Source organism: Myiozetetes cayanensis, unplaced genomic scaffold (assembly GCF_022539395.1).
Source record: "Myiozetetes cayanensis isolate MyiCay16 unplaced genomic scaffold, myiCay2020 scf6-25, whole genome shotgun sequence".
NCBI lineage: Eukaryota > Metazoa > Chordata > Aves > Passeriformes > Tyrannidae > Myiozetetes > Myiozetetes cayanensis.
Genome location: NW_026087853.1, coordinates 19,283,954 through 19,311,649, shown reverse-complemented (window position 1 = coordinate 19,311,649; position 27,696 = coordinate 19,283,954). Strand labels below are relative to the sequence as shown.

The 27,696-nt window shown below is 39.6% G+C and overlaps 1 protein-coding gene across 15 annotated transcripts in view; it reads left to right on the top strand.

Annotated features, from left to right (window-relative positions):
- The window catches only part of NRXN3 (neurexin 3), a 996,573-nt gene that overhangs the window by 847,502 nt on the left and 121,375 nt on the right, over window positions 1-27,696 (top strand). For all 15 annotated transcript variants that reach the window (XM_050335880.1, XM_050335881.1, XM_050335870.1 and 12 more), the window contains one exon: window positions 11,599-11,770. In XM_050335880.1, the coding sequence (XP_050191837.1) occupies window positions 11,599-11,770 (172 nt within the window). The remainder of the gene's footprint in view (window positions 1-11,598; window positions 11,771-27,696) is intronic.

Sequence of the window (27,696 nt, the reverse complement as noted above, 5' to 3'; positions counted from 1 at the left end):
TGTTTATGTTTCCAGATACTCATATTTTCCTCATTGTCTGTCTGATTGGAGAGATGTATTGAACCTTAGCTCAAACCTCTTGCTTCTCTGGTAAGGAAGACTACTTTGTTTGCAATAGGCTATTGGTATTACACAGTTCATGGAATCAGTTTTATGGATTTCAAAAGGAACATAGAACATAGACCATGGATGCATTAAATTCTATTAGGATTCTTCTCTATTAGAATTCTGTGAAGAAAAAACACTGAGAAAGGAAAATATAATAATATATAGTGCTTAGTCATTTAATACCTTCGAACACATATTTCTGGAACACTCTGAAACTCTACAGTACTCTTTATGATTAAGGGTAGAAGAGAGTTTGCAAACAAATATACTCTAGGCAAAACCAAGTTTAAATAGATAATTTTGTCCAAAGCCTCTTCAGCCCTTGTGTTTCTATATCTACTGCACTTGGGTTAATTGGATGGTGGCAAGTTGATATTTGTGATCACCTTTCCTGTCAGACAGCAGTGTCCTTTTTTAATGCCATCTTCTTGACAAGTGCTCACTTTTCTGTGGGTTACGGGTCGAGACAGACAGTCCTGATTGCTATACTGAGTGATATGTGCTGTGCCTTCAGCTCACTGACATCTCACAACTGCACCAACGCTCTTGGTAAGGAAACCTAGCAGTTAAGGTACATAGTTTACACATCCTGTAAGTATCAGATCTTTAATTCCATATTTTGTGTATATGTTTGGTTTGCGTGGCAAGGTTTTGGTAGGAGGGGGCTACAGGGGTGGCTTCTGTGAGAAGCTTCCGGAAGCTTCCCACATGCCCGACAGAGCCAATGCCAGTTGGCTCCAAGACAGACCCTCTGCTGGCCAGGGCCATCATCATGAATGGTAGCACCTCTGTGATAACACAGTTAAAAAGGGGGAATGGCAGTGGGAGAGAGCCCAAGGTAGAACCTGTGGTGAGGCAGGCTGCGAAGAGAAGGTAGAGCATTTGGGAGTAAAGTTAAGCCCAGGAGGAAGGGAGGCCTGGGGAAAAGGTGGTTTAAGATTTGATTTTAATTCTCATTATCCTACTCTGATTTGATTGATAATAAATTAAAATAATTTCCCTAGGTCGAGTCTGTTTTGCCTGTCACAGTAATTGGTGAGTGATCTCCCCCTGCCCTTATCTCATCTCGTGAGCTTTTGTTATATTTTCTTTCCCTGTGCAGCTGAGGCGGAGGGCAGTGATAGGGAGGCTTTGATGAGTACCAGGTGTGCAGACAGGTTCAAACCACCAGAGTGTAACTGCCACTTTCACTTCTGGCAGTGCAAATTGTTGGCAATGTTATCCAGTGGATTAAAACTCCAAGGGAGACATTGTGAGATGGATGGACATACTTTCTCCTAGAAGATCTCTGCTTTGGAGCAAGTTGCTCGTTCTTGTGCCCTACAATCTGACTTGCTACTGCAGTAGTTTCTTTATTGAGTGTATGTAATGTTTTAGCAGCTGGTCGTATTTTTGTTTTGTTTGCATAGCAGCACTCAGAAACATAAAGGTAAAGGCCTGCTTTTCATCAGCCAATTTCTGTAATGCTGGAGAAGTGCAGCAGCTTGGACATGCTTTGAGTTTAAAATGCAGCATGCAATATGCATTGGCTTAGTCCTCTAGAGAAACAGAAGCTGACGTCAACATTCAGAACAGTTCCTGTTTCTACTCTAGTCCAGAATCATATCTAAAAGCTATCATTTCACAAAACTTTCCAGAATATACGATTTATATTTTCAAATTCACTCTCAGAATTTTTAATCCTAATTATAGTTGGAGTTCACACTATCAGATAGGGCAGGTTTTTATGATGCATAGTAATATGGGGGAAAGAATTAATCCTCTGAATAATGTATTTTCTAGGCAACCAACGGACAGGTATCATTTTCTGAATTTGTTTCATTTTCTTTTTCCCTAGGAAATACCCTTTTTCAGCATGTTGCTAATTTCTATTTCTTTACTTGCATTATGATATCTGTACTCGAGTGGGATTAGTAGACTAGTGGCTGGAATTCCACCAGCTGTATAATAACAATTGCTTTCTGCAAATTGTGTGGCCTAAACACACCTGCAGGTGCTTCTTGTAACATTTTAGTGTTTGGTACTTGACTGGCAGTGTACTGGTGCTTTCCAAGGTCTTGGGAAAAAAGATTTATTTGGGCAAATCATCCTAGACACTGAATAGCATGGAAGCAAGCCTCCCTTTAAAGACTGCTGAATATCGCTGATTACTAGGCTCAGCAGGCATCAGTCATAAGAGCAACTACATATTAGTTATTATATATATATTTACTAATATTAATTATTTTTACTGCAATAGCATCTGGAGGCCCCACTGGATACCAGGACTCCACTGTGGCAGATAGTATACAAACATACTGTTTGATAAGCATGTGACTTCGTAGTATAAAAAGAAAAACTAGAGGGAGAGAAATGAAAGTGGCTCATTCAAGGTACAGCAGAACAGCAGTAAAAGCAGAAATATTTTCTGTCTTGTACTCTAACTAGGCCTGGTTACCTCTATTAGTGAGTTAAAATTTGAAAGATCTTATGCTGCACTTATAGTATCACCTTACATGAAATTTGGAAACTTCTGGTACAAAATTAATTCCTAGGTGTATTTCTGTTGATATTATGTATTAATGTTACCTAAAAAGCTGCAGTGATATGTAAACCTCTTACCTGGTGCAGGGTATCTGATCTGAAATAAACAAGCAGCTTCTGTAGCTCATATCTCTTCTTTGTCTGAAATATTTTGTGTGCGTTGTTGTACATAATTAAGCGCTCCTGACCCTGGTAGAACTGTCACAGAATTGAGCTTCTTGTCCATTTTTGTCTTTGGCTTGTCTTCAGGGTAGTTTAGTTTATAAAAGAAACTTTTATTAGACAAAAGGCAAAGATTGAAAGAGGGAAAGACTATGGGAGACAAGGAGATAAGGTAAAGCAAGGGAATGGCAATTTCACATCCCACTGCTAACCCTATTTATGTAATACTGCAAAGGTGTTTGGTTAAAAAAAAAAAATCCAGAACAGGAAAGAGTAAGACATGCTTTAGTATCACTGTATTGCTGTGCTACAATTTCTTTGTAGTAATCCGGGCCATTAAGAAGTATATTGCAGTCTTTGTCACAGATAAACAGTCAACTGGCAAAAAGAAAGTTTGGAAAGCCTGCTAAGCTCTTAACAAGGAAAGTGGTGTACATTCTACTTGGGCTAAATAATGTAATGTATCTCAAAACAAAGGGTAGAGATCATCTGCCAATATAAGAAACATTCCCAGGGAGCACTCCTGAATTACGCTGTTGGCAATGGTGAAGAAGGCTCAGATATAAACCTCCATGGTAAGATGCTGGCCAAAAGACATATGTGGTCTTTGAGCATAAAAACCAAGTAATTTTGTAATTTTTGTAAATTAAAGTTAGAAATTTTTGGTGTCTACTTTTGAAGAAAGGTATGAGTAAATTAAGGGAGTTACAGGGCCCTGGGTTTAAATAAAGGATTGGAAAATCTGTTTTCAAGCAAGAAACTCAGAGCTGGGGGGTTTTCTCTTATGCTCCATAAAGCTGAGGAGGGAGGTGTGCAGTCATGTAAAGATGAAGCTGGAACCTGAAGTCATCTGCTTTAGAATTTTCTTGCTCTCAGGCAGGGCTAAATACAGCAGCCTGGCTTTGACAAATGTTTATCTAAACTACCTTTTGTAAACCTTAAAAGGAAAAGATTAGATTCTCATTAATCTATCCCAGTTTCAATGTTTCACCACTTCATAATGTGAACAAGAATCAGTAAGAACCTTCAAGAAAATTGTGGCTTGATCGCAGACTTACAAGTCATTTATAGAAGTATGCTGCTAGTTGGTTTTTCAATATAGCAAGTAAAAATAAAAAGAAACAATAACGATCTGTTTTTCAGGAAGTACTTAGCAGAAGGTTATATTTGCATTGTTGTATTCAATAGCTCTTGATTGACTTTCTTCCCATGTATTTGTCTACTTTTGAGCGCTTCTTAGGCATCTGAAAAATCCAAAATCCTGTGACAGTGACTGGCACAATTCAGTTATGTGCTTTCTTAGAAGTGCCTTCTTTGCTTAAACATAATTACCAAATTATTTTAATATATATTTGTAGTTCCTTAAATGTGGTGGGTTGATCTTGGCTAGATGCCAGATTCTGACCAAACTGCTCTGGGCCAATCTCATCAAAGAAGCAAGGCAATGAACTTAAGGCTTCTTTCCTTGGCTTTAAATGTCCAAATCACAAATAAGTGTTGCTCTAAAATATATCCTATAGTTTAACAAAGAATCAATTGAGAAAAGATATATTGCCTCATATAAAATTTTAGAGGAGTCTAGATTATATCAATTGTCCTTTTAGCCTTATAAATTATGTATCTCTGAGAATTGCTTCTTTTAAAAACCATGCCCCCAAAGGATAATAATTTCTATTTATTTTATCCTCTATGCATGTCATTCTTTCTGATAAATAGGTTTGTAACTGGCATTTAGTAGGTCTGGTTCAGTACCTTAAAGAAGCTGTAACAAGCAGTATATAACAAAAAATTACCTACTATTCCTTGTAACAGCCCTGAAAAATCAGCCAAAATTAGCTGGCCTGTGTACTTCCTTTCCCCTTAACAACATTTTTTCTTGTTTCAAGATAACTGTAGAGTGTTGGCACACTGATTAAAGGCTTCCAAGTCAGGTAAGCTTCAGTACCTGTCATTTCTTTAATAGCATTTGATGCTTTTGTTGATTATCGTATTTGCCAGGGTGGCCATACTTGTACTTGAGCATTCCTTCCCTTCCACTGTTATTTGAATAAAGGAAGACTTCATCCAACAAGCTTTCCCTTTACCCAGCTCTAGAGTTTTGTTTAGTATGTATTGAATTTGTATGTATTGAATCCTGATTTCAGACTTACCTCTCAGTGATATTAAATATGGTACTAAATATGACCAACCAGAGAGGAGTAGAACTAACTGCCTTATACTCTATGTTCAACACAGGTTCTGATGTTTTTCCTTCTTAAATCCATTGATATGCATATACTGGAAAGACCTGTCCAGCTGTGCATTTAGTTCTAGTTGCAGCAGACCAGAAAGGTCAAACTCTAACAGCACAATGCTGTTTTTTACTATTTTCTTGTCAACAGTAAGTTGAATATGAGTCAGCAGTGCCCTGGCAGCCAGGAGGGACAACTGTGTCCTGGGGAACATGAAGCAAAGCATCACCAACCAACCAAGGGAGGGGATTGTCCTGCCCTGCTCTGCACTGGGGCGGCCTCACCTTGAATATTGTGTGCAGTTTTGGGCACCACGATATAAGAAAGATATTAAGCTATTAGAGAGTGTCCAAAGGAGGGCAATGAAGATAGTGAAGGACCTTCAGGGGAAGCCATACAAGGAGCAGCTGAGGTCACTTGGTCTATTCAGCTTGGAGGAGACAGAGGGGAGATCTCATTACAGTCTACAACTTTCTTGTGAGGGGAAGAGGAGGGGCAGTCACTGATCTCTTCTCTGTGGTGACCAGTGACAGAACCCAAGGGAATGGCCTGAAGTTGTGTCATGGGAAGTTTAGGTTGGATATTAGAAAAAGGTTCTTCACCCAGAGGGTGGTTGGGCACTGGAACAGGCTCCCCAGGGAAGTGGTCACAGCACCAAGCCTGCCAGAGTTCAAGAAGCATTTGGATGATACTCTCAGGCACATGGTGTGATTCTTGGGGATGGTCCTGTGCAGGACTAAGAGTTGGACTTGATGATCCCTGTGGACCAGCATATTCTGTGATTGTAATCAGCAAAGAACTTTCTGAGTTATTGTTTACAGTGAGAGTTCACAGGAAGTGATTTGATGTTGTAGTAATCAATGAATATCCTCTGTGGAATATACATCTATACCTTCGACTCCCCTGGATACCTTGCTACCTTTAGCACTGTTGTGCTAAGTCCCCTAAACCACCAAAAGTGAGTGATCCTTCAGCTGGACTAACATTCAGAACCAAGTTTAAGGCAAAGCAAAAAATTAAAAACAACCAGGCAAACAAAACCCCAAAGGAAATCAAGCAAGTAAAGTCTTAAAGAATAAAGTGAAAACAATTCCAAAGAGGGAGAAATGGAAGTTCAATCTCTTTTTAAATACATAGACTGTAACTGTGAGTAGCCTAAGTAGAAAGAAGTCATTCTGGGAAGAGTAGTGCTTGGGTTTGTAAGAAAACAAAGCAATTTTCCTGAATTGAGAGGGTAGCCTAGTTGAAGTGTACTCATGTGGCATTTGTGGGGAAGAAAAGTTTACAGAACCTTCCTACAGTGTGAAATTGCTTATATTACTAAAAGAACTTGTATCACTTTCAAGTGAGAGCAGTAAAATCAGCAGTGATCTGCAGGAAGGAGTAACTAGGAGTATTGTCTGCCAGGTTTGGGCTGATGTCTAGCCATATTGGAACCAGCCAGGATGGGAGGAGGAGGCAGTCTGTGCAGTAATGACTATTAAAAAATAATGAATTAAAATGAGTGTGAGAAAATATAGTTACCCCAGGATTCTAGTCAGGTTTCAGATATGTTTTATAAATGCTTTATTTTTAATTTTACATTTATCTCCAGAAAAATAAGCAAAACAATATAAAGATATGGGGATAAACTCTGCTTTCACTTGCATCAGTAGGAATTGAGTTTCTTCAACAGAATAGCTATTGATTCAAATTGATGCAGCTGGGAGTAGGATTTGTCCTAATGCCCAGAGTTCTTTTTCTCAGTTTTTGAAATGAAATACTCTCTCCATACAGGGAACAAACATATACTTTCATTGTGGATTATTTGAATCTTAGATTAAGAAAAAGAAAACTTAATGGTAAAGCCCTTTTCAGAGCAGAGTGCATGTGGCTGTTCATGTATGTGTCCTCTCTAACACACTTCAACTGCTCATCTTACAAAACCACTGCCAATCCCATTTTATTTTCTTTCTACTTGATCTCCTACAGAAAGACAGAGCCCTTCAGAATGTAAAGGCACAGCATGGAGAAAGCAAAGGCCTGACAATTTGCATGCAGACAGGCTCTAGTTCTCTTTGAATGGGTGGAAACAAAAGAAAAAACATACCTGCAAAAATATCGAACCTCAGAAATGTTCCTGAAGTCCCTTCAGAGGAAAGGAGTTGATTTTGGAGGAGTTGAAAGTAGAAACGGAGAAAAGCTTAGAACCTGCTTCTCTTGAATTGTAGTTGCTCTCAGGTCTGACAGGTTGGGATTGTGAGGATATCACCAATGTTTAAGTAAAATATATCTGGATTTGCAGGGTTTGTAGAGCTTGGAAAGATAGGTGACTATCACCCCTCTGTGACAGGTGAAGAGTCTGTTTAACAAAAAATGTGAAAAAAGAAGTTGCCCAAAGTGAAATAATGCTTAAGGGCAAGCAATAAATTGCAGATTTCCTGATCCTGTAGATTAGGTCCTGTATCATTTAATAATGTTCAAAATGTTTGATAACAATGCATATAACAACAAACTGTTGCCAGGAGCCTGAGTAGAATAGAGAGATCAAGGGGAGGCCTTGTACAAATTTTTTTTTAAGCACTTTGGTTTTTTTTATTCTCATAATTTATCTACAATCATTCCATTATATGATCATAATTACTTGTCTGAAGTCTTAGAGACATCATGGCAGAAGATTGTCTTCAGAAAGACTGTAAGCCACAGAACAGTAATGTGGCTTTTGAGGGCAGCAATTTTATGGGACAAATCAGCACAAGGCAAATTCTTGAGAAATTTAAAAATCCTGTTTGGCTCAGTAGCCTTAAATAGAGAAAAGTAAAATACAGACTGAATTCTGAGCTCACTTCATTTTTTATAAATAAAATGGTTCTCAGTTTTCCAAGATATAGTGCCAGCACTTGATGTCACTTGGAGATTTCAAAAACATTAATTAATGATTGACTTTTCATGGAAAGTTTTTTTGGGGCAGCCCAGTAAATACCAATACAGAGATGAAAAAAATCTGCACTTAAATGTTAAAATTCTCTTGAGCCCTTTTGGACCATGTAACTTGTATACTGTGTGTGGCTCTGCAGTCACCTTTTTCCTTGCTGTATGGTTAGGATTTTCTTTTCTGTAACTACAAAATAAAGTTTAAAGTGGTCGCTCTAAAGTAAACTTTGTCACATACTTACTGGTTTAGTCAGTACCTTTGTATTGTAGCTGAATGTGTGTGGAAAAGAATGAAAGGTCATGTCCATCATGAAGTGTTAAAGTTTAATAGTAAAGCTTGTCTTCGAGATTTAGAAGGAAGGTAGGTCTTGGTAAAAGCTGCTTTTAATGAGTTGTTGTAGTGTAGGAAAATAGAATAGAAGAGATATTGAAAATAAATCCTGGATTTTCCCCCTGTGTCCATGGTCACTGTTCTTTACTGTAGAATTTTCTTTGTGCTTTACATTACCTTTTTTTTTTTTTCACTGCCAGGAATCCATAAACTAATTGTTGTTTTTTCATAGTGTCTGGTGCCCTGGAGATATAAAATACCATGAATAAACTGTATCTTGAAGTCTGTGTGTGCAGTTTGGCTTCAATAGCCCTACTTTCTGCATATTGTGTTATATTGTATTTTATTCAAGTAATTGGAATAAAACTATTTTCATTACAAGATTCTACTCAGTCCAAATAAGAATATTAAAAGTTGTGCTTCTGCAAAATTTTTGTTAAAGAGTCACAAGGATCTCTGCCCAGGGGTGGTCTGAAGAGATCTAGAGTAGGTCTTCCATCAGGCCCATGGGATTTTTTGTTTGGTTTTTTTGTTTGTTTTTTTTTTTAGGCAAATGTTTGCATTTCTTAGTTGCAACAAAGTGTTACACTACTTTTAGAAGGGTTATATTCTCTTGGCTCTGGGAGAGGCTGGCAATGTTCTCGGGATGAAGGCAGCATCAGTTTGTTCATTTCACTCCTCTCTCCATCAGGCTAAAGGCCACTGGCAGTTTACAATCCTTTGCTTCCTGAATCTTATCCCTTTCCCAGTTTACTCTCTTATTCTTAGCCCAATAAATGGGTCTTTTCCTTCAAGCCCCAGGAAAGGCAATGGTGAAAGGCTTTATCTCCTTTCCCTCTTAGGAGAGATCAGAAACATTTTCTTGTTCTGTGGGAGAGATTAGTTGAGCTTCCCATCATCTTCTTCCCCACTTGCAAGTGGGGAAATCTTTGCCTCATTAAGCCCGTAGGGTTCAATTCACTCTGCTGAATTGAACCTCTAAATCCCTTCTAAATCCCTTCCTCTTTGGTGGTGGTGGTGATCTTTTCCATTAGACAAGGTGCAGCTCTTCATCTTACCTGCTCACGCTATGCCTTGACGAAGGTGAACTCTTCTCAGAGCAGCCACCATTTTCAAAAGAAGTTTGATGTATTGATGGTGATTGAAAAAGCTGTATCAGAGGTTGTCCGGGAGGTTGATGACAGGGCAGCACCTTGCAAAACCACAGTATCAGTATCCAGGTTACCTGGTCAGTAGACAGTATTTGAGTCTTCGAGGAAAAATTAATCACTTGTTCTTTGCTAATTGCTATGCAGGTAAAGATAATTATATGCTTGCCAGCAAAAGATTCACTAAAACAGTGTTCAGAGATCACTTACTTCACATATCAAAGAAGTGGTAATCTGTGCCAGCAATGCTTTTACCTGAAATAAATCTCTGTTCACTGAAACCTCTCATATTTTTGGGGTAGCGTTAGAGAAGAAAGGTTGGTTGTTTTCAAATGGCATCTGAGTTCATGCATCTCCTGGGAGCAGCAATCCACTTACCTCATGTTCCAGCGTAAAAATAAAGATAATACTGATGTCTTGAAGTCCATCCGAATGAAGCATAACAGCACTTGAAACTGCGTGTTTCATGCAGTACATGAAACTGTTCCTATCTTGCTTACATTTAGCAGAGTCTAAAATTTACCATTGTGGTGAGAGGAAAACCAAGATGCTTACAGTTGCAGTGCCAGTAATTGAACTACAATTCATTACATTAGCTCTTCAGCTACAGAACTGTTTTCTTTCCTTTCCTAATAACAGTGTTGTCGTTTGATACCAAGGGATTTGGAATAAGGAGAACAAATGTCAAAAAAAGAAGTGTATTGAAGATACAAGGAAGTTGTGATGTGTATTTTGGTATGAGTAAACTTTGAAATGGAACGTAAAGCAGGAATCAGAAAGGGCTTCTCTGAGAAACTGAAATACATATGGCCATTTTAAGAAAAAGGCATTTAGATACCAGGAGACAGGAGTAAATCCAGGAGAGGAATCCGAGATGGCCCTCAAGTACAAGAGGAGAGGTTTCTTTCTTATTGCTGAGATTTGATAGTGTGAGTGTAGTAAAGTTAGGGTAACAGCCCTGAAGGATGGAGTCCTGTGCCCACCAAGCATATATATAAGGTAGTAACAATAACAGAACTGTCTCACACCCCTTTAGTATATGTCAGGTTTTTCTCTAAGAAGGTATATTTGCATACAACATGGCCATCTACTCTCTGTTGTTGTTTCTTCCTTGCTTTTTCTATTAAGACTGTCAGCAGAGCTTTGCCAATTTTATAGTATTGATGGCTAGTAAATGCACTGGCTTCCTATGTGATGCATGTTACTTTTGCCTTTCTGCAACAGTTTTGGATCTGTGCGGTACAACTAATATACCTTCCTAATTGTTGACACCAGCATACTGTGCCTCTCCTTGTTGAGTGTTTGAAGATGCACTCCAACTAACTCTATATTGTACAGTGGCGAGAATTTCTGGCAATGTTTAAATCAGTAGTGTTAAATGCGGATATCTAATGTGAAGATGTTCTGGGCATGTATTTTACAGTCTAAGGTAACTGAATATGGTTGTTACTTGAACGACATGAGGGAAACTGTCAGAGGAAGTGTTATGGCTAGTACAACAGGCTTTGCCTTCTCTTCTCTTTCAGTCAGTACCTGATGGAAAGTTTTGGGAAAACACTATGTAAGCTGTGTTATTGATTAGGCACTGCTTGGTGTGTGATGTAGAAAAGCAAAAGACTGGCTGCTTCTGTCTTTCAGATATTTTAGCAATTAGGTTCCCTCAGGTTGTCAAAGTCAGCTAATTAAACTTTTCTCCCTTCTAATTCCATTCATCTTCTAACTGCATTCTGCCTGCTGGATCTCACAGTTATTTGTTTTGGGGTGAGGGCTGTTTGTTTCCCAAGCAGAATAACAGAACAAAACAGTTGGTGGGATACAGGCTGCCTGTGGCTATATTTCAGATAACAAGTGACTAGTAATAATCAGTAGAGATGTTGCTCAAATAACTATTTATCCACATCTCCTGATTTTAGTTGCCTTATTTCTCACCTGTCTTCTGTGATGTTTTACGGGAACAAATGAGTCACTGTCTTCAGCTGAATGCTGTAGAGTGTGAAACACAGTGTTTATATTGAAGCAGAGCCAATGAAATGCGTCCTGACAAAGCTCAAAATGATGCTTCTGTGTATTCTTCAGTGCCATCTACCGGTATAATTGCCCATTAGAGATTTATAGGCAAAGAACATGCTCCTAATTGCCAACAATTTAAAAACATTTGTTTCTTTTTTTTCTTTTATTTTAGGAGCAAGGCAAGATTGGTGTAGTCTTCAATATTGGCACAGTGGATATCTCTATTAAAGAGGAAAGCACACCTGTAAATGATGGCAAATACCACGTAGTACGCTTTACCAGGAATGGTGGCAATGCCACACTTCAGGTTGACAGCTGGCCAGTGAATGAACACTACCCCACAGGTACATTTTTTTTTATTTTTATTTTTTCTCTATAAGTGTATCTGTATCTATAAACTAATGTTTAATAACAACTGGTTGCTATATAAATCTTTATTATTTCATCTCTAAAATAAATTGACCAGCCTGGTGGTGCATATTCTGTCTCTTGGAAAACAAATTAGTGGTGCTTTACACCAGAAGAATAAGCCTGCCAACTGTGTGGTATGATGCACATAGATCATACTATTTCAGAGGCCTCTAAGTGAATCCTGATTCTGCATGGTTACAAACTCATACAACAACAAACTTAGTTTTGCTACTTGTGATATTTTCTAAATATTTATGGGAGAAAAGTTTTGCACACACCTTACAAGAAGGAGAGGTGACTAGTGGCATCCCGATACTATGTTTATAGATATGGAGTTGAAATGTAAGGAATGTTGAAGATTAAGCAAGTATTTGATCAGACCTTATGCTTGCCTCCTAATTTTTCATCATCTGAATTTCACTTTTTCTTTTAGGTTTCCAAATACAAAAGTCAACATCTAACCATCTAACCAAAACTGACAACTCTTAGTTAACTTTAAGTCAAAATGCAGTGGAACAATTCATTATCTCTGGAAATTATAATTCTAAATCCACCAGAAATAGTGAACAACTGGCTCTTGAGACACTCTTGAGACTCTTGAGGTCGCGTGTTTTATCCCAACACTGGCAAATCACAACCTCATGATACTTTGTGTCACTATGCTAAAAGGTCAAAATCACTCCAAGTGAAAAACAGATTGTTGTATATGATGCTGACAGTGCATAAGATGGCTGAGCTATGATGATGTGTGTGGTTACAAAAGGCAGAATGGGTATAAGGAAAGAATTCCAGTGTTAACCACATTCTTCTTATTCACATGTTTTTGCCTAAATTCAAGCCGTGATCTTGTTGGTTTCCAGTATAAAGTCTAAGCAACTTTCAGTTCTTCTTTTCAAGGTTGTACAGTACTAACTCACTAACTAACTAGTTGATTAGGAGTTGTTCAAAAGAAGCAAACTCAAATTACAGGAAATACCCTAACTTGATGTTATATACTAATTTACGTGATGTTACACTAAAGAATTACTCTAAGAGGATGATTTAATCTCTTCCACTCCCTCAGAAAGTGCACAGGAAAGTTTCCTAATGTGAGGAATCTATGCTATGATGCTCTCTACTGCATATTTAACAGGGCCCTTTATCAGTGTTTTGGTGAAGTGTATTAACTTCAATTATTAACCTTTTTTCTGTGAACAAAAATCTTTTTTAATAATGCCATGACAGACATGCTGAGTTAGATTCTAGTTCTGCTATCTATTGGTTAGAGAGGAAAGTGGGCTAGGAAAGGCCCAACTGAGAATCTTTCTTCTGCTTGTGTCATCAATTATTTTGTAGAATTCCTCCAATCCAGTTGGCAGCCAATTATAGTCACTAAGAACCCTATGAATAAAGTTTCTTCTTACAGTACTTACTGTAGTAAGTCCCTCGTGTAAAGAAACAAAATATTCAACTCAATGCTTTAGAGATTTTTTTGGTTTTTTTTAAAAAGGGAAAATAAATCACACTCAAAGACTACCTCAGTACTTTCTGCTTCTGCCTTGGATAAAGATATTTCTGTGTTTTCATTAGAAGATTTATGGTTTTATGGAATCATCATTAATCTCATGTTCTGGGCTAGCATTGAGTGTATGCAGTTGTACCCTGAGAAGAAAGGACACCTTTATCTTCCAGACACCTTTTCCTTTCTGCGCATGTATTTCAATTTCTGTCTGTTTGTAGATGATGAATTTTTCAGCCTCTTTCTGTGAAAATAAGGCTTATGGGATCATACTGTGTGTGTCTGCAGGTTTCTCCCTTATTTTTTCCCATTTATTTCAAACCAATATTTTAGCTGAATTTAAAAAGGGGCAAAAGTCAAAAAAAGTAAAGATCCCACATGGCTATGGAAAAAAGGAAACAAACAAACAAACAAACAAAAAACAAGGGAGAAGGACAGTGTTCCAGGTCTTCCAGAGGAAAGGACTGTGGGTTGATCTCCATTCATATTAAATACCAGAATATCCATAAAATACAGCAGCATTAGGAATGCCTCAGATTCAGGAAAAGATTCAAGGAGCCAATAACTACAGGAAACCAATCCCTATTAATCCCGTTTTCTGTACAGTTAATGATTTAAAAAAAGGACTAAGCAGTAACTTTTGAAATTAATTATTTCTTGTCTTTCACAGACCAAATTTGTATTATAGTTTCTTGTACTGAGTGCAAGACCAAACCTGTGTTCAGTAGAAATTCAGTTCTGTAAAACACTTTGTGGCTGGATGGACCCAGGCTAATCCAGTGTGTTTCAACTGGAGACTGCTGAAACTGCGATTCGTGTCAGACTTGTGTAGTAGTAGATGAGGAATCCTGTACATTTTGCATAGGAGCAGGTCAATTCTGGAAACACACTTATTTGTACTGTCTAAAAAATGTTGTATTTGTAGCACATACATACTTGGACACACTGTGTTGTCTGTAAAATGAACAATTTCATGTGCACTTGGTTTTCCACACAGTGCTGCAGCCTAATGCTTGCAAATTTTATAAACTAGCTAATGTATCTTCCTTGTCGTCACATGTGGTACAATCTTTAGGATGCAGGGCTGCATTATGAATGGCATTTCCACGCTCCTCTCTGAGTTTTATTACTTGTACAAGGATTATACATTCGACTCATAATTACTTGTTCAATGAAAAGCACAAATAAAAGTTGGATATTCATTAAATGAGCAAAGTCAGAGAATATTGGCTTTTCTTAAAACATAGTCTTCAGTTAAGTTGAAATTAACTGAAACTAGCCCAATGGGACCAAATTGTCCAAAGCTGTATTTTTGAAACTTAAACAAAAAAGACAAGGAAGTTAAAGAAAATGAAATAGCGACAGACTTACAATTTAGGCACTAATGTTTTGGTTAATATAGCATCCAGTTGCATTTCAGCGACCTGCAACACGAGCTTTATGCTTTCTTGTGAGGACAAGGGATAGAGAGAAATGGTAAAAGAGGGAATTAGTTTGGAGCTAGGGTTGGCTAAACTTTGCAACTGAAACAATCCAAATCATTACAGATGATCTCTCATCATTAGTGTCATTGCAATGCTGCTGGAGTTTCTCTTACTGGACAGTAAGACTGAACAGTGGCCCAGTACAGGTATCTAAGACAAAGTTCCTGAGAACTGGGACATGGCAAATAGTAGCATTAGTACTGAGGCTGCTATCTGCAATTCATCTGTCATGGTTCAGCCAAAACCATTGAGCTGTTTATGATTTATTTGCATTACTTTCTCCCTTTCTGCTCTCTCTCAAGAACACAATAAGGAGACAACTTTTTCCATAGGCAGTACTGATATCTAACTTCGTGATGCTTGATTCATTAAGTTGGTCACCACAATGTGTTTCTCAGTCAGGGTATAAATCTCTTGCTATGCTCTAAGGTACAGGTGCCATGACTACTTCTCTTCTGTTGTCTCACAAGCTTTCATCCTTTTGTGTATATCCCAGAACACAGGCTGGGCTTGGACACTGTTATTTTCTTGCTTTTATGGTCTTGGTGAGAGCCTTCTCTATATCTAAATAAATATTTTTAGTGACGAAATTGGAGTCATTTTGGATGAAGAGTTTAGGAGGAGGAAGAATCTGACATGGTTTTGTTTCAATTAGAATAAACCTATCAAATTTTAGGCAATTAGAGAAATTTTCAGAATAGTTAAAAATAAATCTGTCTTCACAGAAAACTGGGATGTTTCAATCCCTAAATTTTCATTAGTTCTTAGACATGAGATTTTTTTTCTCTGTTCACTCACTTTTCTTGCAAAAAAATACTTTGTGTGTTGCCAGATTTGTAGTGTGAGTCAAAACAAGCCTGATATTCCTGTTCATTCATCCATGCACTGGCTACATTTTCTACAGCAGAAAAAAACCCCCAAACTAGTTGAAGAGAAGCTGTAGAGTAAGAGTATCCGTGATACCAAAATAAAGTCTAATTGGAGTAATGTTTTAAAGGAGAAGATTAAAGGAAGGAAGGCAAGAGGCAGGAAGGAGTTGTCATTTAAAGAGGTGCATGATTTAGCAAGACAGCTGTAGCCTGTATTTTTTTAATGCATTTTAAAAATAAGAAATAAGACAGCATTAAACAACTGGATTCTTATCTGGATTCATTAGTTCATCCACACACTACATATTTTATATTTTTCCCCTTTATCATTCTCTTGAGTGATCTCTCAGCCTTCTTGTAGTAGTCTCTGCCCTTTAAAATTACATTAATTTGCATTTCTTTTGCTACTGAATGAAAGAAAAAATAATTCATCTTCTATGCCCCTACTTCATTTGCTCTCTCAAGTACTTTTCTGAGAGAAAGTTGGATTTCTGGAAAAGCTGGACTGTTAGCTTTTGACAGCAGAACTGACTGCTCTGGCTTGTAGTGTGGTCAGATAAGTGCACACCTATAAATCAAAAAATTGAATCTGAGACCCTGATATCTGTGCTGAGGTTTTCCTTCAGAATAGTTCCAGTGCCAAGGACTGGATGTCACTGGACACTTGGGGCATATCTTCTGGTTTAATTTCATTTGAAAGCAATCCAATTTGAACTACATCTTTGGGAGTCTATGTGAGACAGTCTTTGTCTGAAATATTATACTTTCTAGAAACACAGGTTAAAGTGGTAGTGGTTTAGATTCTCCTACCTTTCTAAAATGTGAAAGGCATCAGCTCTCCCTTGCTACAATCTATTTTTTCATTTACTTGGTGGAAAGTTCTGAAGTAGCTTGATTTGTACCAGGCACTTCATGTCTTCCATGTCTTCATGGAAGAAAATTGGCTGAGTTCCTACTTACTTCTTTCAATAAGTTTTCTAGCAAACTGAAGGAGTACTGGGACTATGGAACTTGGTAGTCTGCTTTGAAACAGGTCATTTCTTGTTCTACTCAAGCCATTTATCACCTTTCTCTGGATATTTTAAGTCTCATCAAACAAGTGGCATGGTCTTTTTGATTAATGATTTCCAACCTCATCCTTCTACTAGAGGGACTCTGAGGAGGGTCTTTTTTCCTCTTTTTACCTCTTCTCTTCCTCTTCCTCTTTTCTCCAGTCTTTTTGGTTTTATTTAGTTTTTATCAACAACATTTTCTTTCTCTCCTTCTGTGATTTCAGAGCCGTGAGATAAATAGCCTTGTATCTTACAAGCTAAATACAATTACTGCTATCAAAACTGGAGTCTTTCTCTCCCTGTAAATGTCTCTTGGAAGCTGATAAGCTGTTCAAGGTAAACTGCAGGCTTCTGCCTAATCCTGAGATTAAACATAACCACCCAGAAGACAGCAAGAGATAATTGGAGGGGGGGAGGGGGAGACAGGCAGGAGAGGAAGAGAGGAGGAGAAAGTGAGATCCTCTCCTGAGATATTAAGAGGACATACAGAAGGCTCAAGGTTATTTGTAAAGGAATTACACAAAGCACACAAGGGCTTGTTATGATGAGGAATTTCCTCTGATATTGCAGTTGTTGTTGCAGTTGTTAAAGACAAAATTTAGCAGGGATTTGTTTGATGAAAGCATAAAGGGGAGCTGTAAGAAACAGCTCCCACCCATGACTGATGATTTTTATATATTATCCCCATCTTGTCCTTGAAGCAGAGGGTCTCACAAGGTTGCATTCAGATTCTTTGTGCATGCTGGCTTAGGTTCATCTCACTGGCTTTATGCTGGGAATGGGGAGACATTAGATTTCCCAAGAGTGATGCAGGGGAGTGAGCCAGCTTCTCTCTGATCTGTGTTTTGCTACCTGTTGACCAATCAAATGAGGGTAACTTAACCCTTCTGTTTGTGGAACAGAGCTAACACTAATCTTCTAGGAAACACGAGTGCCTTAATTATGGACAAATAGTATGTGATGCCTCTAGAGTCTTCAATTATACCCAAGGCAGAATTACTGAAGATGAATTGTCTTTATGAGTCAGTCCAATACACTTGAAAAATGCAGCCTCATTTCTCGATACATAAATTATTCTTGATTTTTTTCATCAGTAACATTTTAGTTTTCTCCCTCTGTAATTTTTAAAGGTCTTGTGTTTCTTAAAGTTTGTCTGTATTTTTAAACTGTTAGCAATGGGATATTACTTCTCCCAACTTTGCTTTATTTGATTTGTAATGCATTAGACAAGATGGAGAAGACAACTTTAGATGATCTAATAGCAATATCATTGGGAAAATTAAGAGAAGACTACATGTCCTTTATTCGGCTGAAATCTATGCTGACATTGTAAATAATATGTAATATTCTGATTATTGGTTCTCTTGATCTCAGTGATATGAAGTCTAATGCTGACTGGACATTAACAAGGCAAACTTAATAGTAGAACTACCTGGGATGTCTGAGTCATTGCAACAAGTTCTTCCTTTCTAAGTTTGTGCTTGCCCCTGCACAGTACCCCTGCACAGCTCATATCGTACTACTTCAGTGATTTCCAAATGTTTGGTAACTGAGATTTATTAGAGAAAACCACTAGTTCTCTGTACTTTGTAGAGCCTGGTTTCTCGCACCCAAATTTGCTCTCTCCCTTGCAGAGTGATTTTGGTATCTCATTCTCTCTTCTTTCCCCTCCTCAAGCCTCTCAAAAAATCTGGATTTTGCCTTCCTGTGCCCTTTTATCAATCCTTTACTTCCCTTGGACTCAAGGCTCTTATCATCTCACTTCTGAAAACCTGCTTCTGAAACCAAGGTAACAGTAAGAAGTTTGGCTGACTCCGGTTGTCTCCATGAAGAGGCACATGGATCTTGTGCTGGAATACTTGGAATTATTAACAAGACATGTTTCTTGATCTGCAAGCTGAAGGGATTTTATTGTGGTACTGCCAGATGCCACTGCGGTCTTAATATTTTCCTATTCAAATGCCCTTATGAGTGGGCAGTGAGTAAGGAACAAGAGCACTGAATTTTGATTAGACCTCTGGGCTGAATGTGATTCCCAGGCTTCTTGTCATATACGTTTTTGTAGGGTTTGACTTTTCATATTGTACTCATTTTGTGGGACTTAAATGTGCTCTCAGATGGTTGCTATCAGCATGAATTGGAGACAGCATATGAAGTGCCTTTGACAGATTTACTGCATTTCATGATGAGCCTAAAACATATAAAAAGACGGGGTTAATAAAACAGAATTGGAGGAGCACATTTTGAAGGCAATACTGTGACATATGTTGAAAGATCTGCCAAGAGGGATGATTAAAGCATGACAAGTTGATGAAATCAAGAGTTGATTGTAGCTTGTCACTGCAGGGCTATAACATTTATAATATATTTATAAGGTTGGAAAACTGATCAAAATGGCTACATGATATGAACACTCAAGTTTTGGTCCCCTGTATCCACTGACATATAAACCTACACACATTAAGTCACCACCAAACAAACCTACTGTGGAATTTATGCAACACCCATATTAATGCACGTGTGTCCATACTGGATGATGGGATAGGATCTGGCATTATATAAAAGATACATAAATGTAGCCACGATGCTCACAGTTTAACTTTTGTGTACTTCATGTTTTGCTTTCCTACACAAAGAATGAAGCTGTGGTTCAGTTCCAATTTACCCCATTCTCAAAGAATTTCATGGAAGTGCTGTAGGGCCTTTTTGTCTTACAAATTCTGTCTTTGAGGACAGAGGAAAGGAAAGAAAAAAAAAAAAAAGTGGTTTATATTGTGGCTTCCAGTACACATTGCTCATGTTGAAGTTTTATTTCTCAAAACTGATCCAGGCTCTTGCAAAACACTGCAGTTCAGTCTGAGTGAGCTACAGGCTTACCTTCAGCAAGTACCTCAAGACCCATGTGTGGGGCAGTCTATCAAACACTGGAATTTCTGTCAGCTTGGCATTAAGAAAGAAAGAAATGCATGGGTTTTACGAAGACTTGTAAGGTAACAAAGCAGAACAAACAGGACAGTATCATTTAACAGCAGTAGGAATGAAAGAAGTTTACCAAAGGAAGATACACACAGAATAATATCTTCATGCAAGTAGCCACGACCATCTCGTTTCCACCCAGGGTCCTACAGATAGTCCTTGAGATGTGTGAAAGAGGGGAGAAGAAATAAGAAGCATTCTACTGTTGCAGTCATTATTACTGCTTAGTAACATTCACATAAAAGCTTGTTCTGATGTGTAAATACATGCCACAGAGGCAATACTGGTTTTAATTTAGCCTAAATGCTTTATCTTGTTTATAGCCTGGATAAAGAAAATACCACTAGAAAGTGCTGACAATTTGAGGAAAACTTTTTGTCAGTGCTGTCCAAAAGAATATGCATTATACTGCTGCATGCTATTAGTTGAATTAGTGTAGCAGCATTCTTACATCTTCCTGAATCAGACTAGATGTCCAATATGTCAAATCTACAGGTGAATACCAAATATATCAGAAGAAAATTTGCTTTAGTCATCAAAACAACACTTCTGTCCAGTTGTCCTGGATCTGGGATCTTTTCTGTTCTTCCAGAGTCTTTTCATCTAGTCAAGCTTCTTGAGCCTGAGAGCAGCCAAGTGTCTGATGCTCCAGAGAATTACATTAGCCCACCTTGGCAACAACAAAAATATGCCACAAAAGATGTCATTCTTAAGAAATTGCCCTATTATTATGCTTAGTTTGTGATCTGAAATATGGGGTCACATGAGATATGTTTGTTTATATCATGTCTACAGTCATTACATTTATATTACTCAGTTGAAAAGCAAATATTTCCTTTTTTCCCCTCATTAATTTATCCAGAGAGATGTGATTATGTGGAAATACTCCCACTTCTTCTCCAGCTGGAATTTCATAGAAGCTACTCTGCTGTCTTGTGACCACGTTGCTCAGCCAAGTTTAAACCATAACAAACCAAAACCTAGGCAGTTTAGTGGCATCTGTAATTTTTCTCCATTTCTCTTGTTCTTTTTCCATTTATGATCTTGATTCTCAAATCTCAGTTGTTTCCTCTTAGCTGAGTCCTATGGACTAGGATTCTTTTTAAGATAAATTCTTGCAATACAGAGTGAATGCTTATGAAAAGTTCTATTAACCTTTTACAATGATAGCATGGCATATACTGTAACTCATGAAGAAATGAGCTTTAAGATTCCTCAGTCCTAGGGTTGCTCTATGTCAGAATGATCACTTAAAGAATGTTAAGATACAGTATCCATAGGGCACTGATCCATCTTTCTGCCTAGTTGTTCTCATCCTTTTGGTATCTGATGTAAAACCCCTGGGCTGAGGGAACTCCCTAAAAACTGGCATTGCATTCTTATACTTACAACAAGCCTTTGAGTCCCAGTCTCTGAGGTACTATGGTGCACAACAGATTCAAGCCCTGTGTTTTTTCCTTATATTTCTTTGACATCCAGCACATTTCTTTCTAAAATCATCACTACGCACTTTTCCATAAATAGTAATTAGATACTGAGAGATACAGGTATATCCTGATAGCTTGGTCTTGCTAAAAATTCCATGCCAAAATATACAGCTTCTCATAAGCATGTGTATCCTAGCTGCTGAATCCTCAGATATTAGGAACTGTTCTCATCTGTTTGTGTTCACTGGTCTATGATTGTATGAGAGTCCAGGTACCAAGCATAAGCATTATCACCAAAGATTTCTGATAAATTTCTCCTTTGATGATGTAAGATCTTAATGGCTTGGATTGGGAGGGACCTTAGAGATCATCTAGTTCCAAACCCCCCGCCATGGGCAGGGACACCTTCCACTAGACTACATTACTCAGAGCCCCATTCAACCAATTACTATTGATCCAGTCATTAGATGGTATATAAAATGTACCTGTATAATGTAGTGCAGAGAAAGATGGAGACTAAACAGAATCTTGGTAGACAGTGCAAGTGCAGTGAGATTCCAGACATTAATATATTTATATTTCTCTCCTAGGATAGTTCTGTTTCAGTTCCCCTGGTCAAACAGAGTTGTTATAATATATTTTCTTTCTTTTCTCACTGACTCTCCCTCTGTCTCTGTCTTTCTCTCATCCACACACGTGTACACAGTAAGAATAAGCAAACAAACATTTGACCTGAGGGATCAGAGACTTGAACAACAACTTTGTGCTTTTCTGATCACATTGCCTGCAGAAAGAACAGTGCCAGCTGTAATCCCAGGTTGATGTGCTGACGTGCAGTGACAGAAGGAGCTCACACATCCACATCAGCCTTCTCCCTGCACACTGAAGGCCCTGGAAAGCACAGAATCATTAGAATTCAATGCTGTGGACTGAAACAAAGCAACTGTAAGAAAGGATGGTCAGAAATGAAAGGAGCCAGTCATAGAGCTTAGAGCCAGAAGTCCCCAAGTCCTTGCCTTGGCTTTAGAGATACCCTTCCCTGTGGTATTGGGTAATGTTTTTATCATTCCGTGGCTCAGTTTTCCAATCAGTAAACTAGGGATAAAGCACCAATTTACCTTACCTTGAAGGGCTTAAATGGAAAATATTCTACAGTTCACTGAGTATGAAAATCTTTCTGGGCCAATGAATTTGTATCTTTGTCACTTACTAAGCAGCTTCCCTATGGTCAGCACTGTATTCATGGGAAAGGACTATATACATGCTCCCCATATTATCTCCCTGATAATATGTGCACAGGGAAATGAGATCCAGGAAACATCTGAAGGTTTCTAGTGGAGCCAACACAGCTCCATGACTACCAGCACTAGGGGAGAGACTGCAAGTCCTGCTGGAACTGATCCAATTCCCATGCAGATACTGGAGTTCCTGCTGGCACCTTCCAACAAGGAGTCTTAGTTTCAGTGTGATGCCTGATAAACGTAAAGAGGAACCCTTCTTGAATGGGGAGCACAGAGCACTGAGCCCCAAGTGGTTCTGCAGGAATCAGTGCTCTTTCTGATCATACGGCCATGCTGACTGTGTCAGACCTAAGCTAGCTGTCTACCTCAGTGTTTGTTTGCAAGGCTGTGGTAGTGAGCCAGCAGCTCTTCATGGAGCAGGTAAAAAGCCACAAATCTTCTTACCTGAGACGATTCACCATGCAAAGGCAATTATACTGTTTGCAGTCTCACATTGCTCCTGGAAGCAAAATAGTTGCACTCTTGTAGCTCCAATGCCTAACTTAGAATATGTAATCTAGATTCAGTATGTCTCTGTCCTGATTTTGCATAATACAGAAAACAGATAAGCAACCTCTAGATAAGTGGGAGTTAATAGAATTTAAAGTATCAATACAAATAAAGTGCTTTTGGCGTTTGGTTATTGCTGCTTGTTCCCACAGTGCTGTATAAATCACATCGTGACCTTCCACAAGGGAATCAAAGAAGTGGCATGTGGGGACAGTAGCAGTGGATTTTATTCTGATCTCTATTTCATATTTCTTTCTGCAAAATGAAATTTGTTCTTGTTTAAAATGGAAAGATCAATATGTAGTTTCAGTTGTTCTTTAATAGTCACTTTAGCCTTGGCTGCCTGATATGGTGCTTAGTTTGGATCTGGTCAGTGAAAAAACCCAATTATTTACACATTCCTTACAAAACATCTCAGACGTCTAGTAATGTAGACACTCAAATTCTTTCATATTTTTACAAGGGTTGAACTATTAACTGCTTTCTCTATATTGTACACTAATAGAGTTTTCCAGTATAGCTCAAATGAGAACTAAAGCAGACTGCTTTTATTTCATGCCCATGGCCTCAGCTTCTATAGGGCTGAAATGATTCAATATAATCTGCATATATAAAATAAGACTTTACTCACATTTTTCACAATACTTTTTTTTCTTCTGCATGCTTGAAAAAGTTTGATTAACCTTCTTCCACCTTTACTAGTCTGAGTTTTGTTTTGCAGAAGACACCTGCATATAGTGTGATCAGCTGAATTATTTGCTCTGTTTAGTGGCAGCGCTTAAGGAAGAAGTAGAGAGGCTAAGGAGTATTAGGGAAACTGAAAGGGAAATAGACTGGTGGAGTCGCACACTTTCAACCCCAAACCAAGTTCAGCAAGAGTCAGAGAAGCCCTGCCTCTCTTGCCATCAGGCAGATGGACCAGACCAAGTAGATGGCTAGAATTGAAAAAGGTCCCTGGTCAGAGAGGTAAAAGAATGCCTTCCTGACTCTCATCCCCTCCCTGGGTGCCCTTAAAGAATAGGTATGAGGCCCTGGACCTAGTGAGTCAGACAAATGACACTCAGGAACAAGATCTGTCTGGAGGGTCTCCTGCCTGCATCCCACCTATTAGATGGATCACAACTGCAGCTATTAAGAAAAACAGAAGGGTAGTTGTAGTGGGTGATTCCCTTCTGAGGGGAACTGAGGGCCCTGTATGCCAATCAGACCCACCCCACAGGGAAGTCTGCTGTCTTCCTGGGGCCGGGTTGAAGAATATTAGCAGAAGAGTCCTTGAGCAAATTTTGGCCTTCTAATTATTACCCACTGTTGGTAGTACAGGTTGGCAGTGATGAGATTGATAAAAGAGGTACCAGGGCCATTAAAAAGGACTGTGATGCTTTGGGTCGCTGGGACAGGAGCACAGGTGATGTTCACCTCAATTCCTTCAGTAACAGGGACAAATGAGGAGAGGAGTAGGAAAATCCACTTTATCAAGAGGTGGCTAAAGGATTGGTGCCACCAGTGGAATTTTGGTTTTTTTTATTCTGGGGCAAAATTCATGGTACCACACCTGCTAGAGTCGGATGGGCTTCATCTATCTAGCAAGGGCAAAAGAACCCTAGCATTTAAGTTGGCAGGGCTGATCAAGAGGGCTTTAAACTAGGTTTGAAGGGGGAAGTGGTTGAAACCAGGCTCTCCAGAGAAGAGCCTAAGGGTGGAAAGCCAGGGTTTGGAGTGATATCAGCAGCCCAGGTGAAGTGCATGTACATTATTGCACACTGTTTGGGAAACAAGCAAGAGGAACTGGAAGCCATAGTGCAGCAGGAAAGCTATGACATAGTCACCATCACAGAAATGTGGTGGGATGACTCGCATGACTGGAATACTGCAATGGATGGCTACATGCTCTTCAGAAGAGATAGGCGAGGTAGGAGAGGTGGAACAGTGGCTTCATATGTTAAGAGAGCCTCTTGACTCTCTAGAACTTGAGGTCAGTGATGATAAAGTTGAATGTTTATGGGTCAGAATCAGGGGGAAGACCAACAGGGCCAACACCCTAGTGGGAGTCTGTCATAGACCATCCAATCGAAATGATGAGGGTGATGAATTATTCTAAAGCAGCTGGCGGAGGTTTCAAAATCGCCAGCTCTTGTTCTTGTGGGTGACTTCAACCTACTGGATGTCTGCTGGGAACTCAACACAGCAGAGAAGAGGCAGTCTAGGAGATTCCTAGAGTGTATGGAGGACAATTTCCTGTTGCAGCTGATAAATGAACCTACCAGGGCTGGGGCCCTATTAGACCTGCTGTTTACAAACAGAGAAGGGCTGGTGGGAGATGTGGTGGTCAGAGGCCATCTAGGGCACAGTGATCATGAAATTATAGAGTTTTCAATACTTGGTGAAGTAAGGAAGGGTGTCAACAAAACCTCTACGCTGGACTTCTGGAGGGCAGACTTCGGCCTATTCAGGAGGCTGGCTCAGAGAGCACCTTGGGAAACAGCCCTTAATAACAAAGGGGTCCAGGAAGGATGGGCACACTTCAAGAAAGAAATCTTGAAGGCGCAGGAGCAGGCTGTCCCTATGTGCTGAAAGGTGAGTCGGTGTGGAAGACAACCAGCCTGGCTGAATGGGGAGATTTTGTAGGAAATTAGGGGGGAAAAGAGAGCATATTGCTTTTGGAAAAAAGGGCAGGCAACTCATGAAGTGTTTAAGAATGTAGTTTTCATGTAGAAAGAAAATTAGAGAGGTAAAAGCACAATTTGGCCACTGCTGTTAAGGACAACAAAAAGTGTTTTTATAAATACATCAATAGCGAAAGGAGGGGCAAGGAAAACATCCATTCTTTGTTGTACACAGAGGGGAACATAGTCACCAAAGATGAGGAAAAGGCTGAGGTACTTAACACCTTCTTTACCTCAGTTTTCAACAAGAAGAGAGGTTGTCCTCAGGATGACTCGCTTCCTGGGCTGGTAGACAATGACAGGGAGCTGAATAGGGCCCCTGTTATCCAGGAGAAAGAAGTCGGTGACCTGCTGAGCCACTTGGATCCTCATAAGTCTATGGGACCAGATAGGATCCATCCTAGGGTGATGAGAAAACTGGTAGAAAAGCTTGTCAAGCCGCTCTCTATCATTTGTCACCAGTCCTGGCTCACTGGGGAGGTCTCAGATGATTGGAAGCTGACTAATGTGATGCCTGTCCACAAGAAGGGCCAGAAGGAAGACCTGGGAAACTTCAGGCCTGTCAGCCTGACCTTGATGCCTGGTAAGGTTATGGAACAGACCATCCTGTGTACAATCACACAGCACCTACAGGATGGACAAGGGATCAGACCCAGCCAGCATGGGTTTAGGAGGGGCAGGTCCTGTCTTGACCAACCTGTTCTCCTTTTATGATCAGGTGACTCACCTGGTGGATGAGGAGAAGGCTGTGGATGTGGACTATCTAAACTTCAGCAAAGCCTTTGACACCATCTCCTGCAGCATACTCCTGAAAAACTGCAGCCCATGGCTTGGACAGGGGCACTCTGTGCTGGGTTAAGAACTGGTTGGAGGGCCGGGCCAGAGAGTGCTGGTGAATGGGGCTGCATCCAGTTGGGGCTGGGACACCAGTGGTGTCCCACAGGGATCAGTGTTGGGCCCAGTCCTGTTTAACATCTTTATTGATAATCTGGATGAGTGAATTGAGTCCATCACCAGCAAATTTGCAGATGACACCAAGCTGGGGGGAGTTTCAATCTACTGGAAAGTAGGAGGGCTCTGCAGAGGGACCTGGACAGACTGGATAAATGGGCTAAATCCAATGGTATGATATTTAACAAGACCAAGTTCAGGGTCCTACACTTTGGCCACAACAACCCCCTGCAGCGCTACAGGCTGGAGGGGGGTTGGGGAGCAGCGGCTGGAGAACAGCCAGGCAGAAAGCGACCTGAGGGTTCTAATCCACAGTAAGCTGAACATGAACCAGCAGTGTGCCCAGCTGGCCAAGAAGGCCAATGGCATCCCGATCTGTATCAGGAACAGTGTGGCCAGCAGGAGCAGGGCAGCAATTCTGCCCCTGTACTCAGCACTAGTTAGGCCGCACCTTGAGTGCTGTGTCCAATTCCAGACCCTTCAGTTCAGGAAGGATATTGAGGTGCTGGAGAGGGTCCAAAGAAGAGCAATGAGGCTGGTGAAGGGACTGGAGCACAAGCCCTTTGAGGAGCAGCTGAGGGAGCTGGGGTTGTTTAGTCTGGAGAAGAGGAGGCTCAGGGGAGACCTCATCACTCTCTACAACTGCCTGAAAGGAGGTTGGAGTGAGGTTGGGGTCAGCCTCTTCTCCCAAGCAACCAGCAGTAGGACAAGAGGGCATGGTCTTAAGCTGTGCCAAGGGAGGTTTAGGTTAGATATTAGAAAGAAATTCTTTACAGAGAGAGTGATCAGACATTGGAATGGGCTGCCCAGGAAGGTGGTGGATTAATCATCCTTGGAGGTATTTAAGAAGAGACTGAATGTGGAACTTGGACTCAATGATCTCAGAGGTCTTTTCCACCCTGGTTAAATCTGTTATTCTATAGTGCTTCTGTGTTAGAATTATCAAGGGTAAGGCACTCATTTTCTTGTCATCCAAAACAGGATTGAAAGACTAATTAAAGGGAAGTTGAAATGTTACTGATCTTGTCCTGGGGCACAGTGGTGAATTAGATGACTTCTCTAAGTCTTCTTTAGTCTTACTAATGTCGTGGTAGCCCATGTTACTTATACCTTCTGGAAAGATATTTAAACTCCTATCTCCTAGTTTGA